General features: G+C 39.4%; 1 protein-coding gene across 1 annotated transcript in view; it reads left to right on the top strand.

The window, feature by feature from the left end:
• The window catches only part of Selenot (selenoprotein T), a 24,857-nt gene extending 5,358 nt beyond the window's left edge, over window positions 1-19,499 (top strand). The window contains exons 2-6 of the mRNA XM_008844964.3: window positions 10,766-10,876; window positions 11,338-11,464; window positions 14,054-14,141; window positions 16,553-16,704; window positions 17,082-19,499. Of these exons, the coding sequence (XP_008843186.2) occupies window positions 10,766-10,876; window positions 11,338-11,464; window positions 14,054-14,141; window positions 16,553-16,677 (451 nt within the window). The 3' untranslated portion in view covers window positions 16,678-16,704; window positions 17,082-19,499. The remainder of the gene's footprint in view (window positions 1-10,765; window positions 10,877-11,337; window positions 11,465-14,053; window positions 14,142-16,552; window positions 16,705-17,081) is intronic.
• The last annotated feature ends 395 nt before the right edge of the window (window positions 19,500-19,894 follow it).

Raw genomic sequence — 19,894 nt, 5'->3', positions numbered from 1 at the left:
AATAGTTGCCTCAGCTGAGATGAAACATGACTAAGTAGTTTTTAAATGTTTCATATCCGCTTACAGAAAATTGAAACAATATTTCCTTAAAATTTGCTCTTAACTGATGGAAGATAAAAGTTGAATATATCATTTAAAAATACTAAGTAGTTTTGAGTAGTTTTGATTAAAGATTGGTCATCTCACTGAGCTAGGAATTTGGAGGCGAAGTTCTTATTCTGTCTTCCTTTTACTCTGAGGTAAATGGTGTACTTTCTTTAGCTCTGAACTTGTCCATCTGTTAGTGAGGGTGTTGGTTACATTCCATTTATTTCTGATGTTCTGTTATTTTGTTTTATAATGTTAGGCTTCAAGGAGAAAAACCAGAAAGGTGACTATTTTTTATTTATCTTCTGTTCTGTACTTGTCCTTTCAGATTATAGTTGGAGCTTTTCTGGGTCCTCTTAAATCACCTCCCTGCTTTTAGAGAAGGGTACTCTCTGTAGCCATGCCTTACAGGAGAAGAGAAAAACATAGTAATGAAACCCACTTAGCACTTAGGAAGAGGAGGGAACAGAAAATGGAAATATAAAGAAGAGAGTAAAACCTCCTAAATATAGTGTATCTATATAAAGTCTCCTTCAAGAAAATGCCTACTGCATTATAGAATTTTCCACAAACAAGTTTATAGTTCCATGCTTTAAAAAATGTCCTCCTACTTACCTATCTTTTTACATCAGTAAGTGCAGATCTGCATCAACAGGTGTAATCCATAGAATGGATTTGGATATTTAACCAGTTCCTTATTGGTTAACTCCTATGTTGGGCCACATTTAAATCACTGTTCTAAGACGTGTTTAAGTACCTTTGTATATGTACCGTTATTGCCATAAAATAAACCTATTGAAGTACAATTATGATTGTGTTCAAAGATAACACATTAAACTTTTTTTGTAAGGGAATTTACACAATCTTTGTATTTAGTTTTGGCTTGGTTTTTTATTTATTATTTATTTCCCTGTAGCCCCAGCTGTCCTGGAACTCACTTAGTAGACCAGGCTGGCCTTGAACTTATAGAGATCTGCCTGCCTCTGCCTCCTGAGTGCTGGGATAGCAGGCGTGTGCCACCATGCTCAGCTTGCTTGCTTGCTTGCTTATTTATTTATTTATTTATTTATTTATTTATTTATTTATTTAATTTTTTCTTGAGGCAGAGTTTTACTGTGTAGCCCAGATTGGCCTTGAGCTCATGATCCTCTTGCCTCTGCCTCGTAGGTGCTAGGGTTTTAGGCATGCATTACTATATCTGGCATATTTCATTAATTTATTTTTGTTTTTTTGAGACATAGTCTCCCTTCAGCCGCAGCTGGCCTGCTACGTAGGCCAGGCTGACCTCACTCTCTCAGAGATCTACCTGCCTCTGTCTCCTGAATAGTTGGGAATAAAGGCTTGCATGACCACATCTGGTTTAAGATTTATTTTTAATTATGTGTGGGTGGATAGGTATGTGCAGGTGCCTGCGGAGGCCAGGGAAGAGTGTTAGATCCCCTGGAGCTGGAGTTACAGGCAGTTGTGAGCAGCCTTACGGTGCTGGGAACTGAACTTGGGTCCTTTGTAAGAGCATTAAGTGCTCTTAAACACTGAGTCATCTCTCTAGCCCCAAGACTTTGTCTTTCTTGGGGGCGGTGGATCTTTTTGAGACTGGGCCTCCTGGTAGGTAGCCAGGCTGGCCTTGATCCCACAGAGATTCTGCATCTTGTGAGAAAGCCTTTACTTTCCCATCCAATCTTGTTGAATATCACAGAATCTTTATTGTAGAGAAAACCTAAGATAAACAAAACATGTCAGCCACCATTTACAAATGGCTCCTGTCTTAGGAAACACCAGAGATTTCTTTGTGAACAGGAACCTCACAACATGCAAAGATTAATACCTCATTATTTACTGTCAAAGAATAAAGCAGTGTGCTGGATAGCTTTAGTGTCAACTTGACACACCTGGAATAGGGAGCCTCAATTGGGGAATTGCCTGCATTTGACTGGCCTGTGGCCATATCTGTGGAGTAATTTTCTTGACTGTTGTATGATGTGGGAGGGCCCAGTCCATTGGGTGGAACCATTCCTGGGCAGCGCTGGTCCTGTATTGTATAAGAAAGCAGTGTGGGCAGGGGTCAGGGGAGCAAGCTAGTGAGCAGCATTCCTCCATGGCCTGTGCTCTAGCCTCTGCCTCCAGGTTCCTGCCCTGAGTTCCTACTTTGGCCTCCCTGATGAACCCTGGGAGATGTAAGCCAAATAAACCCTTTCATCCCGAAAAAAAAAGAATATTACTTATGATGGACTTCTGTCTGTTTGCTTACAAAAATGAGATTAGTGTAACATGTCCTGATCTGCCCTGCCTGGTTGGCCCTGTGATGCCTGTCCTCCCTGTCCCCTGCCTACCAACCCCTTGCTGGAGTGTAGATTGATGATTTGGTCCAGTTCCTTTATGGTAGATTTTTTTTCCTTGGCCTCTGCTTAGCTTGGTTATGCTTGGGATGTGCTGTGTATGGGACGACATCAAGCTGAACACTCTGGCATCAAGTCACCTTGGCCTGGGCCTTCATGCTTTTCAGATTTCACTGGACTCCTACCATGCTTCTTGCTGCTGCCCTGACACTTGAACTACTTCAGTCCTATCAGTGTTTTTCCTTATTTTTAAATGTCCTTTGTCAGGATGTAGAAAGTTAGGAAAAAATCACATGACTGAGGTAAACAGAAAGAACAAGATGAAGAAAATTCCTTTTTGAAAGTTCACAGAACTAATACGACTTACCCCAAAGACAAACTAGATAGTTCACCTTCCTCTCCCTTCCGAGTGCTAGATTAAAGGCGTGTGCCACCATGCCTGGCATACCCCTTACTTTTTAACATGTTTGTAATTTGTCCATTTTGGATTTGCTTGAGTGTTACCTTATAATTGTTCCCCAGAGTTTGGTATGTGTTTGTCTCAAATTAGATTGTAAACTCCTTTAGGAGACTAAGAAATGTTTTAATCATTTAAAGCTCTGTTAATAGTTCCCTAATAACGGTGATAATCGTTTACCTAAACATGCATGCCACTTTTATATGCCTTGTCTATAGAGAAGAGTGAGAGTTGGGAGTGCAGGTATTCACGTTAGACCAGGCTGAACTCAGTGGCAGGAGAAGGTAATGGACTTGCCCTGTTGATCAGTGAGAGAACATGTGTCCTGGCTCTGTCCATCCATATTTAGTAGCTTGCCAAAGTAGTATTGCATTAATTCATATTTTCCCCTTTTTGGGCGATGATGATGATGATGGTAATGATGATGATTCGTGTATGTGTGAGAGTAAGAGGTGGTCATGTACTACAATACACTTGCAGAGGTCAGAGGACAACTTTTGGAAATCCGTTCTCTAGCATGTGTTGGAGGATTGAACATAGGTTTTCAGACTTGCTTGGCAAGTGCTTTTACCTGCAGAGCCATCCTGTTGAGCCATAAAAAATTTTATGTTGGTCAGTCTTTCTAATCTGAAAACCCTTAGCTTCATTGTCTTTGGAGGAGAATTGGACTTTGGAATCTCTTTTGTTGGTGGTATAATTTGGTTTCCAGTCTGGCTCCTCCCTCTATGATCATGAGCAAGTCTTTTGAATCTGCTTAGCTCACAAAGCTTCACAAGATTGCCATGAAAGTTAAATAATCACATAGCTAGACAGCTTGTCTATGACCTGTTAGATCGTTTTCATGACAAATCAGAAGAGAAGAATTGAAAGTAGTGACTGTATCTTGTCTTCTTTCTTTTTTTTTTTTTTTTTTTTTTTGTCTTTTTGAGACAGGGTCTCCCTGTGGTCCCAGCTGACCTGAACTCACTATGTAGACCAGGCTGGCTTGAACTCACAGAGACCCGCCTGCCTCTGCCTCCTGTGCTCCACCATGCCTAGCCTAGCTTAAATTTTTTTTTAAAAATTACATTTGTATGCATGTGTGTGTGTATGTGTATGCACACATTCTCCTGTTGAATGGATCAAGCTTGGCAGCAAGCACTTTTGCCTACTGAGCTGTCTCATTGATCAGATCAGTTTGTTTTTTATTCTAATGACGCTCCTGAACTTAATTCTTTGAAATATATCATCCAATTCAAAAAGTCATGTTTCTGAAATGTTTTCCTGTTCATTTTTGACAGGACTCATGTATCCCAAGCTGGCTTCCAATTCACTGTGCAGTGGAGGATGATCCTCCTGCCTCTGACTCCTGAGTGCTGGGATTGTAGGCATGTGGCACCTCACCCAGGTTTTGCTGTGCTAGGGGTAGAGTCCAGGAATTTGTTTATGCTATGCAAGCACTCTACCCACTGAACTACATCTTTGGCCCTGAAACAGACTTGCAAGAAACTTTAATCGTTTCTTCATTAAGAAAGTTTGTGACTCAGATAATCTGTCCATTTATTTGGTTTTGTTTGTTTGCTTGTTTATTATTTCTTTAGCTTCTCTGTTCTTCAATATCTAAATATTCTATTTATACTCTTATACTTTGTATACTATCTTCAAGATGAAATACAGTGAAGACTTCAGAGGTTTTGAGCAGAAGTAGGCATAACACGCACACTTAGTTAAAACTGTAAATCATTGCTGAGCATGTTTCTGCATTACTTGTGAAAGTATTGCCTGGTAGTAACAACAAACAGAAGGTAGTTTTCTGGAGGGGAAAGTAGGTATAGTACAAAAGTTTTAGTAAGTTCTTGGCTTTGTTTTGTACCAAGAATTACAAAGTTTGAGGCAGAAAAGGTGGTATGCTCTAGGGTCATTTTCCTCACTAAATTAATGAGAAGATTTGTTTGGGGGAAAACAACTCAGAGATGATTGAGTGGGCTAGAGCCATTAGTGTGCTGGTATAATAATCGTGCAGGGTTCCCTAGACCCTGAGCACAGGGTGAGATGGGGTAGGGGGTGAGACTAGCATAGATTTGTATGAGAAAAAGTTTCATTTTGTGAGAGTTGGTGATTTAGTGAACAGAATTAAGCAAACCAAAGGTTTCTTACTTGGAAAAGAGATGAGAGATAATTAGAAATGAGGATTTGTTGGTTTTAATGGAGCATTTTAGGGGAAAGAGTGTAGAATTTAGAATTAGGAAGGATTTCGTTAACATGAAGAATAAGCAGGTTTATCCAAGCTTTTACAGGTTATTTATTTAGTGGCGGAGCTAAAGGTAAAAGCCAGATTTTCTCAAATTCACTGTCATTTAAGTAAACTGAACTGCTAGGTGTGGTGGCGCACGCCTTTAATCTCAGCGCTTGGGAGGCAGAGGCAGGTGGATCTTTGTGAGTTCAAGGCCAGCCTGCTCTACATACTGAGTTCCAGGACAGCTGGGGCTACAGAAAGACCCTGTCTCAAAAAGACAAAAAAAAAAACAAAAACCTGAACTGGTGTCAATGCTCATGAAATGTTATTTGAGTGTGTACTTTGTCCTAGGCTCTATGGGAGCTCTAAAGAACAGGAGGTGATTCCAGTCTTAAGTAACCATATATATGGGGAAGAGTATGCACACAAAGTATAGTGGGCACCACGTGGTAAGTGCTGTACAAACGGCACTGACTGTGTCAGGGAGTTTACAGCAAGTCCTCTGGTGGGGACTTGAAGAATAAGAACTAGGCAACAGGAAGTTGGAGAGTATTTTAAGGATGATAATAGTGTAAGCAGAACTGCTAAATCAAAAATGTAAAGCATGGTAGAGGGGAGAAAGTTGGGTGATTAGTCCTACTGGAATGGAAGAGTCAGGGGACTGGTTGGAAAGATGTTAGTACTGAGTAGTAGAGAATTTGAGTTGAGTTTTGTTTTTTGAAGTGGGGTCTCACTGTGTTCAGGTGATCCTCATGGAACTACAGGTATGTGCCACCAGCTCCAGCTAGAGAATGTTGAGTGTTAGAATACAAGTTCAAGTTTGATGCTCTGGAAATTCGAAAAAGGTTTTGACACAGGTGGATCCTGTACTAGAAACTACATTGGCAGCTGAACTGGTTTTGGAAGAGTGGCTAGAAGTATCCCTGTCAGTTGAAAGGCAGATGCTCAGAAGAGGGTGGTAGACAGGTGGATGTGGGTTCCAGAGCCAGTTCTGAGCTGAGTAGTGGGCTGTGTTGTCTGAGAAGTCAGCAGGTCCTGATAAAGAGACCGGAACCTCTTCAAACCCATTGAGGATTTTGTGCTTTCTGTAGAAAAGCACAGCAGCACTGCCCCCAAGAGTGAGGAGGCTGGCCTGACCTCGTGGTGTTTGTAACCTGAAAAGCTTTTTAATAGTAGTTTTGCAACTTTAAAGGAATGAACAAATTCTGATCTACATTCTTAAATCTTCACTCAAAATATGAGTGGGGGGAGCATTTATCAGATTTTTTTTATTACTCCCAGTATGTCTTTGCTTAGAACAGAGCAGGTAAGGCAGCAGATGAAAGTCTGTTACTACAGAGAAGAACAAAGAGAAGTTTCCACCCAAACATGCAGCAGTCTGTTTTTGCTAAGCAGTGAGCTTCTGGGGCGGCTGAGTGCTGTGCACAGTTGGAAACAAACCAGTATTTATAAAAACACTTTCCTAGCTTTCTCTATGTAGAGGATGTGGAGAATATTAATTAGAATATTGAGCTACAAGTACCAGAATCTGTGCAAACTGGGGTAAACAGTGCACATGAATTTTTTTGTTGTTGTTTTTTGGTTGGTTGGGTTTGTTTTTTTGTTTGTTTGTTTGGTCTCTTTGAGACAAGGTCTCACTGTAGCCCCAGACTTGCCTGCCTCTGCCTCCTGAGCACTGGGACTAAAGGCGTGAGCCACCATACCCAGCAAGGATTTCTGAAAGAGTAGCTTTGGACCCCAAAGGCAGGGATGCAGCAGGGTCTCCCGAGAGACCGGAAACCCTCAGAAGGCTTCCTCACAGCTTTCCTGATTCACGCCTACGTTTTTCTCAGTACAGTGTACATTTTTCTTTTCTTAGTCCTATTGAGAGAATATGACTCTCCTGTCCCCAGAGGTTCTGGTATTAAATGTTACTTAACAGAGAATGACTTCCGCACTCATTTCTAGAGAAGCTCCAAACTGTCTTATGGCAGATGTGCATTTCTGGAGCATGAGCAGTGGTGAGGGGTTGGGTCTGGTGTGAGTAGGACCTGTTCTGTGTGGGTAGATTAGTGATAAGAAGGGCGGTGACAAAAACAGAAGTGCAGGTGAACAGTAAGTGCCTGAGATTTTCTTCATTTCACTCTCTTCCCTTGCTGCTTTTTCTCCCCAGGTGCTGGGGGGTTGAACTCAGAGTCTTACTTCTGATGGGCAGGCACTCCATCATTGAGCCACACCCCCTAGCCGATGTTATCTTTTAATACACAGGCTATTCGAGATAGGAATTTTAGCAGGTTTGGGTTTAATGTAAGCAGACATTTCATTACAGTTAATAAATAGAGAAAAGTGAAATTGTTGGTACTAAGAGTTAGGAAACTAAACACAGTAGACTTGAAAAGGCACAAGGTCTCTATGACAGACCATGGACATGAGACCTTAATTCCTAAGTTTCCATCCATTGCATCTAGATCATCTACTACTTAAGATCTTAAGAAATACTGTGTGGAAAATATTTTAAATTGAACAGTCACAGTAGTTGACTCTATATGTTAAGGTATCTCTGTGACTCGAATGGAGTTTGTAAAGTGATAGGACTTAAATTTAATGATTTTCATGGCTTAGTACTTAAGAGCATACGATACTTAAGTATAAGGAAGGATGGAGTAGGCAACTAACTGCTGAAGCATGTTTAGCTTCTTTATATATATATATATATGTATGAAGAATATGTATTATATATATCTTCTCCCTGTAGCCGTAGCTGGCCTGGATTCACTATGGGGACCAGGCTGGCCTCGAACTCACAGATATCCACCTGTCTCTGCCTCTGAGTGCTGGGATTCAAGGCGTGCGCCACCACGCCCGGCTGTTTGTTCATATTTTTGCTGTTAGAGATTTTGCTTGGAGTGGTAGTTTACTCTTTGACCCAATAAGGGCAGAGCAATTAATATCTTCCTGCCTCATTTAACCCTCGGTATGCTTCATTTTGGAAAACAGCTGTTCTCAGTAATGATTACTGTTTTCAAAACAAGAAAAATTAAAAATCAGGTATGGTTGCAAAGACCTGCAATCTCAGCACTTGAGAGGCAGAGGCAGGAGGATCTAGAATCTACTGCCAGCTTGGGCTACATGAGACCCTGTCTGAAAACAAAAAACTAAACCAAAAAGCAGAAACCTTGCTTTTATTGTTGTTTTGTTTGTTTGTTTTGTTTTTTTTGTCTTTTTGAGACAGGGTCTCCCTGTAGCCCCAGCTGTCTTGGAACTCATTATATAGACCAGGCTGCCCTTGAACTCACAGAGATCACCTGCCTCTGAGTGCTGGGATAAAAGCTGTGCGCCACCACGCCTGGCTGTGAAGACAGTTTTATAGGGAAGAGGTTTCTTGGTCACAAATCTGGAAGCAAACATGCATGGCAGTGTTCCCGCGGTCCGTTAGAAGTTGCTTCAGTTTTCAGGAGTAGGAACAGTGCAGGTTAAGGTCCTTCTATACTGTGAGATTATGGGCCAGTTCTGTCTGACCTTTAATGCAGAGGTCTGAAACTTTACTGAAGACATGGGGCTGGAATATCTGAGGTTAGATAGAGGTTTTCAGTGGGTCAGTAAGAGGCACTTAATCATTAGTGCTGCCTGCCCAGACACATCTTACCAGCTGAGCCTCTTTTTTTCCCTTATGGTATTTTTGGGGCCCCACAAATGTGGTTTTTTCCAGGAGGAGAATCTTCATAATGGAAGTGCTTCAGAGATCTCTGCAGTCCAGAGGCCAGATGTGTGGGTCCCACAGGAGAATGGAGCTTTCTTCCTGGATACAGAGAATAATAGCTCTTGGCATCATCTTATTGTATTTGGTGCTTGGCAGAAAGGTCCTAGGGTTTGTTGAGGTCCCTGCCCTGGAAGGGCAGGATTTTGTGTTTTGTCCTTCTCCAGGATGTCCCACTGCCTAGTATGTAACAGGCATTTAGGAAATATTAGAGTGAAGTCATAATCTTCAAAGTCACTCAGTCTCTGGGCACTTCCTCCCTCATAAAAAAGGAATTTCAACCATATCAACTAAGTCTGGTTCTCATAATAGTACACTAAAATTCAGTCTTGTTATTTTAGATAATCTGCTTCATTGTAAACACCATTGCAAACTTGAACATGTAGTATTTCTTAGTATTAAGCATACTCAGACATATCTATTAATTTTTGTAAAATCTTCAAAATAAAAGCCACATTCAAATTTTTGTATAGAGAAGGCATTTGTGGTGGGATACTAATACAGGTGAGTCTAGGTGAAGGGTTCACCCAGTGTCTTAAGATCTTTATTCTGGCAGCTTGTCTATAAATTCAAAATGATAACACATTAGTAATATGAACTCAAAAGCCCAATGTACTGATTAGAAAGAAAATATAATAATGGTAATAAAAATATGAAAGGTAGGTGTTAATAAGGAAAATATTTGGGTGTTCATAAGTTCACTTAAATACTTAGGGGATTGGAGAGATGGCTCAGCAATTAAAAGCACTGACTAGAAGACTCAGGTTGGGTTCCCAACACCCGCATGGCAGCTAACAGCTATCATAACTCCAGTTCCAGGGGATCCGATACCCTCTTCTGACCTCCTTGGACAATATACATGGGTGCACTATATACATGTAGGCATTACACTCATACACATAAAATAAAAATAATAAAATGTAAAAAAAAACTTAGCTATAGAGATTTTTCTGTGTGTAAAGAAACTGGAGCTTCACTCTGAAAATTTTCATTTTGAATATGAAGGAAGTATTTAAGGAAAGACTGTTTGGGATCTTACCTTGCTCCCTCCCTCCCTTCTCTGTTTCACTCTCTGTGTAAAAACTCTGTGCGGTTCCCTCAGATTGAGTGCCCAAGCTGGCTGACGTTAGATTTTATTCTGCTGTAACTTAATTTACTGCCCAGACAGTGGCTCCTTCATTGCTTCATGATCCTCATGTTCCTTAACTTAGACCTTGGTGGATTTGTAAGCTCCTCTTTTGGTACGTTGGGCCACTTCCTTTGTCCCTAGATACGGTCTCTGGTGGTGGTGTCCTGATGTGCCCTGAAAGTGTGTTGTCCGGAAACTTTAACATTGAAGATTTGGTGGTGTTGACTTGTTTTCCAGAATAATGTCACATTGGTGAGAATCACCTTACAGTCTTTGTTGTATTCTGCAAAGTAGAGGCAAATTTTAGTCAGAAAGGTTCTGAATTTAGTCTTAAGTTCCTTGGTTGTGATTAGCACATGCTTTGCCCATTGAGGAGCAGAGTAGGAGTTAGAATCAGTTTCGTGGCTCATGTTCTGGTGGCCACAAGCTTCTTCCTCTACCCCGTATCTGAGTATTTCAGATAAATAAGAACATTTCACTGTTTTTAAGACATGGATACTGAAAAGGGTAAATTGATATGAAAACTTGGTATGTGGACATGTATGAACAGATATGAGCAAATATTTCCTGTTATCTAACAATATCCCAAACAACCCAAAGCCAATTGGGAGATTTATTTGCTAGGTAGATAAATGTATGAAATTTATAAAATAGAAAAAAAAAATCTCTATCCATTGTCCAGGTTCTGTCATTAATTGCAATGGATCTTGAGAAAATTTTTAGTCTTGGTGATAAGTTTTAGGCTTTTTCAACTAAAATCTAGATATATTCAAAATACTTAATGGAAACATTTATTTTTCTGCAGTGTATCCTGAGGGTACAGGCGGGTGTTTGAGGAATACATGCGGGTTATTAGCCAGCGGTATCCAGACATCCGCATTGAAGGAGAGAATTATCTCCCTCAACCAATTTATAGGTGAGTGCATGTCAGCAGCTCGAACACAATTTATCTGATGTTACAAACTTTGTGAATTGGTTCAGTTACCTGCACTTGGCTCTTGTAATTTCTTACTTGGTTATAATAAGCAGAGAATGCTGCTTTAGAAATAATAGGTTTATTTGACCTAACTAGAGAAGGCCTTTTCTGTAAGATGGAATGGCGTCGTTTATGGAGTAATGACTTAAAACTCTGTTTTCTTACTTAATTTATTCTGGGAAAATAGGCTAAGAAATCCCTCTTTTTTGGTACCAGAGATTGAACGCAGAGTGTTTCACCCCTAGGTACCCCAAACTTCCTAGAAAATCAGTATTAAATTCCATATAATTAGTAACTTTTGGATTTTATTTCCAGAAAATGTCTACACATAAAGTTTATTAAATTTCAAAATAGACTAGAAACTGTACTTTCTAATGAATTTGTTTCTTTTCTTTTGATAGACACATAGCATCTTTCCTGTCGGTCTTCAAACTAGTGTTAATAGGCTTAATAATTGTTGGCAAGGATCCTTTTGCTTTTTTCGGCATGCAAGCTCCTAGCATCTGGCAGTGGGGCCAGGAAAATAAGGTATGTGGCTTCAGTAACTGGGGAGTTTTAGGTCGTCAGTGACAAGGGTGTGTGTGTGTGTGTGTGTGTGTGTGTGTGTGTGTGTGTATTCTCATTTGCCTGTTCATGTGTATTACTTCAACTTACACCACTTTTTCCTTTTGGGCAAGTCACTTAACAGCTCTTGCCTTCAGTTTGCATAAAGAATGAAGAATACAGGGTAATCTTACTGTTTTGTTTTGGGGGAATAGGGAATGTTTCTCTAGAAAAAACTGGGCACACAGCCGGGCGTGGTGGCGCATGCCTTTAATGCCAACTTTTGGGAGGCAGAGGCAGGAGGATCTCTGTGAGTTTGAGGCCAGCCTGGCCTACACAATGAGTTCCAGGCCAGCTGGGGCTACAGGGAGACCCTGTCTTGAAAAGGCTGAAAAAAAAAAACCTGGGCGCACAATAATCTGATTTTGATTCTATAACTTGGGTCAGATCATATCTAGCAGAGCACTTACGTGGAACATTGGCCTTTTATACCAAATAATGAAGTGCTGATGGATTGATTCACATTTTTTAAATGAATTCCCATTAATTATCACAACTTCTTTTTCTTATCTGCCTTTGACTTTTCTATTCATGGAGATCTGTGACAGATTGCTGGAAGGAATTAATTTAAATACACTTGAGAATATTGTGCTATTTTTTCCCTCATACAGCATACATTGTAGATCACTCTTTTTTAAAAAAAATTTTTTAATATCATATTTCTATTTTATGTGTATGAGTGTATTGCCTGCATGTATGTGAGTGTACCTGTGTTGTGCAATGCCACAGAGGTCAAAAGAGGGTGCCGAATTCCCCTGGAACTCTCTGCAAGAGCAGTCAGTGCTCTTAACCACTGAGCCATCTCTCCAGCCCCAGTAGATCACTCTTTTTTCTGTTTTACTTGAAATCATTTTTTTCCCCTGAGTTATCTACCATCAGAAATGAGTCTAATTTTATTTTGCTTGGATGGGAGTGCTTGGCTGCTGCACTTCATGAAGTAGTCTGTGTGGGATACTTGGCTTGTTCTTTAGATCTAGTCTGAATACCTTTAGCAGACTGCTGCACAGTTGTGCTCCTAGAACAGGCACGCTATCTCTTATTGAAATGTGTCTCAACCCTATATTAACAAAGCGTGGGCTTGGAAAGGATTACGGTGAAGTTCAGTGCTTACTGATGTTTTGTGCTGTACTTACGTATGTATGCCAAACCTTTTTTACTTTTAAAAAAAAAGGATTTATTTTTATTAGTTATGTGTACATATGTGGCATGTGCATAAGAGTGCAGGTGTCCATGGAGGCCAGAGGCATAAGATCCCTAGAATAGCTGAAGTTAGAGGCAGTTGTGAGCCACCTAAGTGGGTGCTGGGAACCAAACTTTGGTCCTCTGCAAGAGCAGTGTACCCACTTACCCAACCACTGAACCATTTCTCCAGTCCCTGCATGTTACTTATATAGATTTATTTGCTATTCTTATTCTGTTGTGGAAAAGGAATATGGTGAAACAATACAGCTTTTGTAATGGTACGAAGGTGTTGTTCCTATGATACCAAATCCCAGCTAGCTCAAATAGTGTAGGTGGGCAAGCTCTTCCTCTTCTGTGGACATTTATTTTCTCAAACAATGTGCTATAAATTGACTTCTTCACTATATCCAACTTTTAGTTCAGTAATTTTGCTAAATTAAAATTTTCTGTCCCATGAGTCTGGAGAAATGGCTCAGCTCAGCTTTTAAGAACACTGGTGGTTCTTCCAGAAGACCCAGGTTCAAATCCCAGCACCCACATGGCAGCTAACAACTGTCCATAACTCCAGTTCCAGGGGATCCAACAACCTCTTCTGACCTCCGTGGGCATTGTATGACACGGGTGCACTTACCTATATGCAGGCAATACATGCATGCACATAAAATAAATTTTAAAAAAAAGTTTAAAATTTTCTGTCCCACAAAGCACTTCTTGCTTTTTGGAGATTATAGATTTGCCTTCAAAAAGTGAATAAATATACTTTACTTTGTCAGGCTTTCTAAACCTACTTCTCTCTTAGGTGGTTTTTAAAATGATTTTTTGAAACTTAAATAGGTTGTATGTAGTATACATGAAGTTGCTGGGGTTATAGCACTATTCTCTTGCAAATGCATGTATTATTTTACATATAAAACTGGTAAAATGAACCTTTTTATATTGGTATTTTATTTAAATTTTGTTATATGTAAGTGTTTTAGGAATTCTGCATACAAAATGAGAATGTTTTAGAAATTCTACATACAAAATGAATGCCTGAATATATGTGTTTTAGAACTTCTACATACAAAATGATGTTTTAGAAATTCTACATACAAAATGAATGCCTGCATATGTGTTTTAGAAATTCTACATACAAAATGAATGTCATGTGTAAGTTCTTCAGCATGTATAGAGCTGTGAATTAATACTTCATTTTTTTTTTTTTTTTGATGTGTGAATGACATCTGAACCTGTGGAATAACAGGTTATGTGAAAACTTTTAAAGTAGATTGAAAGAAAGCATTTATCAAATTAAGATTGAGACTGTCAGAATAAGTTCTGTTTGACTTGCAGGTCTATGCATGTATGATGGTTTTCTTCTTGAGCAACATGATTGAGAACCAGTGTATGTCAACAGGTGCATTTGAGATAACTTTAAATGGTAAGTTCTAAATACCATACATTTTGCGATGATTTTAAATGCTTTATAACAAACATTGGCCTTTTTATTTTTCATGAGAAACTTCTGTAATGTTCACGTAAAAGAGCTTATGTGATAGAAGTTGAAAATTCAAGAAACAGAAAAATTTAGAAGATTTTAAGTTCTTCTCCATCTTTATTGCTACTTGAATTTTTAGCGTGTCTTGAAGAGTTGGCATTCCTATGCTACATCATCTGGCTAGTCTTCATCTGTTCCCCGGGCTTTAAAATAAAACCTGTATGGTAATTCCTGAATTCCTTTAGAGAGCTCTAGACCTGTTCTGGGTGCTTTGCCTGGGAGTGTTAAACATACCCAATTCCAAAATAAGGTCTTGACTACTTCATACTACAATTCCTATATTCGCTGATTTGATTCTCCTCTGGCATTTTTGTTCATTTAATTGTACTACGTTTTGTCTACCTAATTTCCCAGAACCTAGGGTAACTGCACATTCTTCCTACTCCCTATGTAAGGCTTCCCCAGGTCTTCCTCAGTTCTATTTCCTGAGTTGCTTAAATATTTATTTCTGTCTTCACTACCACTATCCCGTCCATGCCGCCTTACTCTATTCCACCTCCTTCGTTCTCTGTACAGTAAATACAGCTCATGAGCTAATGATGATTTTCAGGGTTTGTTTGTTTGTTTGTTTTTTGGTCTTTTTGAGACAGGGCCTTCCTGTAACCCCAGTTGTCCTGGAACTCACTATGTAGACGAGGTTGGCCTTGAAGTCACAAAGATCTGTGTGCCTCTGCCTCCCAAGTGCTGGGATTAAAGGCGTGTGCCACCATGCCCGGCTGATTTTCAGGTTTTTTAAAAATTATTTTTATTTTATGTGTATTTATATTGCCTGCATATGTGTAACTGCACCCATGTCGTGCAGTGCCCACAGAGGTCAGAAGAGAGTGTCAGATCCCCTGGAGCTGGAGTTACACATAGTTGTTAGTTACCATACGGGTGCTGGAATCCAGACCCAGGTCCTCTGCAAGAGCTGCCAGTACTCTTAACTGCTGAGTTATCTCTCTAGCCCAATATTCAGTTTTAATGGTTGAAAATAGTACACGAAATGCAAAGTTCTGTGATAACTAAAGTTTTCAGTTTCATTGAGGAAATTCATAGAAATTTGTTCTATTTGAGTATGCCTTTATAATATACTTGATTTTTGCCTTCTGGCCCATAAAGCCTAGAATATTTACCATCTGACTTGTTATAGAAAGTTTGCCAGAATCTGCTCCAAAAAGTAAAGTGATTTGAGAGAATCTCACTATGCAAAAGCCCTGGTTGACCTCAAACTCATGATCCTTTGCCTCTTCCCTTCTAAGTGCTAGGGTTACAGGTGTGCACCACCACTGTGCCTGTGCACCACCACTGTGCCTGTGCACCACCACTGTGCCTGTGCACCACCACTGTGCCTGTGCACCACCACTGTGCCTGTGCACAATGATTTTTTTAATGCAGATTTCATTGTGTACCTTGAGTGTTTTAAATTCATTAAGTAACCTTACTTCCTTTTCTAGATAAAATTCAGAATATTCAGTATGACCAAAGGTCTTACAGGAAATAGGTTAGGGGTCAACAGAGCATGGTTCATAGTCCTGTGTTTCATATCCTCTGTTCCTGTTTGATGGTTTCATTTAACACAACTCTGCCCATCTTTAAAGTGTTTGACCCCTAGCTGCTTTCAGGTTGTTGTGAGAATTGAATGACTGATAGAGACTGTATCGTCCCTGAACAGAGACATTCAGCTCCTACTTTGTTTGCTGCCCCCAGTCTAGTTTTCTCTGCCTCTCCACTTACCCTCGTAGAACTCCCTTGTACAGCCTTCGCGGACTTGCTCTCTCCTTGAATGTGCCAAACTCGTTTCTAGCCTTCTAGCCTTTACACTTCTTTCTGCCTTGAAACTTTTCTAACTCCATGAACTTTCCCTCAGTCTTGGTAATCTAGCTTTATCATCTCAATTTACTGATGATATTTCCCTGGCTGCTCAGCAAGGGAGGCTTTTGTTTGTGCTCCTCGTAGCACGGTGGCACTCTCTAGCTTTATTTTGTAATTTTTTTGAGACAAGGTCTCACTATATAGGCCCAGGTGGCCTGGAACTTGCTGTGTAGACCACCAGGCTAACCTTGAGCTCAATAGAGATGTGCCTACTTCTGCTTTTCCTGAGTACTGAGATCAAAGGCAGGCACCACCATACCCAGTGCACTCTCTAGTTCTAATAGTTCATAATTGTAATTTTGCAGCAACTTGTGATACCTGATATTTCCTTTACTGTGATGGAAACTCCCTAAAAAATAAGCTGAACAATAAATATTTGTGGGGTGAATGTCATCTTTAATGTTTTTTGGGGGGTCGGGGCTTGCTATTTATTGTTCTAGATGTACCCGTATGGTCTAAGCTGGAATCTGGTCATCTTCCATCCATGCAACAACTCGTTCAAATTCTTGACAATGAAATGAAACTCAATGTGCATATGGATTCAGTTCCGCACCATCGATCATAGCCCTACCTAGCAGCACTGAGGACTTTTGTAAGTAGCTTAAAATACCCTAGTTATTCATCGGTTTCTATTTATCAGAAATGTTAGTAGATACTATATATATTGTCATTTTTATTTTCTACATAAGATTAAACCGACGGATGTGTCCTTCAAGCTCTGATCTCCTAGTAGCCAGAATTGATGTTGTATTACAGTTGATAGATGTACAGTTTCTGCTTAGCTTCAGATAACTTAGTTCCTAAAAGTATGCAATTTTTAAAACATGTTCTAGATAAAAAAAACTGAGCGAATGTATGTGTATGAAGAGCATTGGTTATCTTTCACTTAGCAGAATCAGTGAGCTAACTATAAGACTTTTTACAAAAGTGATTATTGAATAAAATGTTCTTTTTTTCTAAATCTTTCAGACACTAAGGGATTTTGCAAGAGCAGCGGGACTGACATTATGAAGGCCTGTACTGAAGACAGCCAGCTGTTAGTACAGACCAGATGCTTCTTGGCAGGCTCGTTGTACCTCTTGGAAAACCTCGGTGCAAGATAGTTTTTCAGTGCTGGCATCTGTTGGAATTCTGCACATTCGTGGAGTGCAATAATACTGTATAGCTTCCCCCCAAGTTCACCAAGTTAATAGTTTCTTCTTTTTTACATGTCATTATTATTAATAACTTTTTTCTTAGTCTTGTTTGAGAAAATAGAAAATTGAGTTACAACTTGAGTTTTTTTCAAGATGTCTGTTAAGCCTGTTGTGTTTTTATATGAATTTTTATCAGATAGCTCTAATTTGGCCATGTTTAATTTATATAGTTTTCAAAATACTGCAGATTGTGAACAGTGAATTATACAAGATTATGGGGGGGAATCTATTATCCAGAGTACTCTACCAATTTGTGTGTGTGTATGTGTGCGTGCGTGTGTGATTACCAGAGAACTATTATAAAACCAACTGCTTTTAAAATCCAGTTGTGTAGTTGAAGTGTCTTGCCTTGACCAATCTGAGTTGATTAATGGGCCTTTATACTAAACTAATAAAAAAAACTAAGCAGATGTAAGTTAAATGAAAAGGTTATTTATTGCTCAGTGTACCTGTTAACATTATTTTTAATAACCATCTGCCTAATTTTTCGTTTGTGACTTTCATTTGTGAATCTCATAGACGACACAGTTTAGATTCACACACACAATAAGCTCATCTACTGTTTTTAGAACAGCTGAAACTCAACTCACTAAATAAAAATTCAGTTAAGCCTCTTTACAAAATTTATATTAGGTAATTAGAGATTACCTGTCTAGTCATTGAATTCTTTTAACATCATATACCAGAATTTCATTGTATTTGGAAAACAAATTGAAAATATTTTTTAATGTTTTCGTAGTGCTCCTAGAGTTGTTAAGGGAAACTTGAAGTTGATAAAGACTAAAAATGGTTTAACAGAAGTGAGCCACAATGTTGAAAACAGTTACACAGGGTGATAACACTTCTGCAGACCAGCCTCAAATTTGTTAGTGGAAATGAAAGGGTTTAAGGAAAATATACCAAGATTAGCATTGGTTTTACCCAACACTCAAATGTTTAAAGAACTAACCTCACTCCTGAACATATGTTGAATGCATGTCAGGCAACGGCTCTGGCTGTGACAGTCTCAAGTGGAATCTACTGTGATCTTCAGGTAGCAGGAAGTTAGTCTAATGATTCACTGAAGAAAAATGATTAAATGTTATACTTTTAATTGGGGTTGTAGAACTGCTAGCCAGGTTCTCTGGTGATAGACAATGTAATTTAAACTGAAAGTTCCTTAGACGTCATTATTTATTTATAGTGTTTTTTTCTGACTAGGTCTTAAAACCTTGTTAATATGATTGCTTACTACTCCAGACTCCACATCTTGTGAAGTTGAATGCCTTAGGGGTTTTCAAGTAATGGACATTCCACTAGTGACACAGTTAGCTTTACGGCATGTAGACATTCAGATTTGGGGCCACGGATGGTCAAACTATGTGAAGAAGCTAAGAGTCAAATCCAGCTTTCTCCATGTTTGCCTTAGGTTGAATGATTTGTCTTCTAGTTAAGAGGGTTAAGAGACTTGGACCTACTAAAACTCGGCTGTTTTGTTGGCACTCATCTCTATTTTGTTTTATGCTTAGCCATATCTAAATCCCGAATTTAATAGTCTACTAAACAAGTGAGATGCATGCTTATAAAAAATATATAAGGAAAAGAAGAAAGAAAACTATTTATAACCTTGTTATATTCCTAACACTTCAAAATTTATTAGTTGCTTATGCGTTGGTGTAGCTGTGTAGTTAAAAATGGCTGTATGTCTTGATTAGACCATGGGCACGTCAGCAGCTGCTAATGTTATTTCAGCACAGTTGCCATTGTGGAAGTTTTTTGCATTAATTAAAAAGAAGTTGGTAAAGCATGGCTGTACCTCGGTGTGTAAGATGTGCAGGCAAACACCCTCTCAGAGCAGGAGTTGCTGTGCTGGTTATGGCACTAACATTAGTGTGAGAGCTCAGCCTTTACGTCGGTGAGACGTAATGGGCTCCAGTGTTGGCCTTTTCTCACTTGAAAGGTTTGTTTGGAATTTGGATTGGCTGGCATATTGTTTCATTGTCATAACTTAAAACAGTTCACACTTAAACATTTTTAAACGTGGTTTGATATTCTAAGGCTTTTCTTTTTTAAAAAAAAAATGAGAGACGCAAGTGAAGAATTGTGAAGTTTGGGGACTTACGTTGTGGCATTGTGAAAATAAATAAGCTGATGTGAAAGGAGCCCTGCTCTGTGTACAGCACTTTGTATGGTAAATGTCCTTAGGAAAGTTTGCACTGTAAAAGTTGTCATCCAGTGGTGTTTACTTCTAAAGACCTCTTAAGCCAGCAGTGTTTGTCCCACCCCTAGGTCTGGCACTCAAGCCTTTGCATTGTGAGACCTTAAATGACTTCTCAAGCCTCAGAGTTCACAGGTGCAGCCTTGTGATGATTCTAGGCTGGAGCATGTAGAAAACTTTGCCCCCATTTCCAGAGTTCCTCAGAAATCCACATGGGATACCTATACATCTGAAGAGAAACAAAACAAGCCCCTTTCCTGTCTTGACTGGTAGAAACAATTAATCCTAGAAGAGAACAGAGATCAGGGTTTTTGTTTGTTTTTTAAATTAAGCTGATGCTTTTCCAAATCCCTGGCACCTTTCCCCCTGGGCTTCAGAAAAGCAGGTAA

Source organism: Nannospalax galili, unplaced genomic scaffold, assembly GCF_000622305.1.
Source record: "Nannospalax galili isolate Female #2095 unplaced genomic scaffold, S.galili_v1.0 scaffold351, whole genome shotgun sequence".
Lineage (NCBI taxonomy): Eukaryota > Metazoa > Chordata > Mammalia > Rodentia > Spalacidae > Nannospalax > Nannospalax galili.
This window is presented reverse-complemented; position numbering and strand designations above follow the sequence as displayed.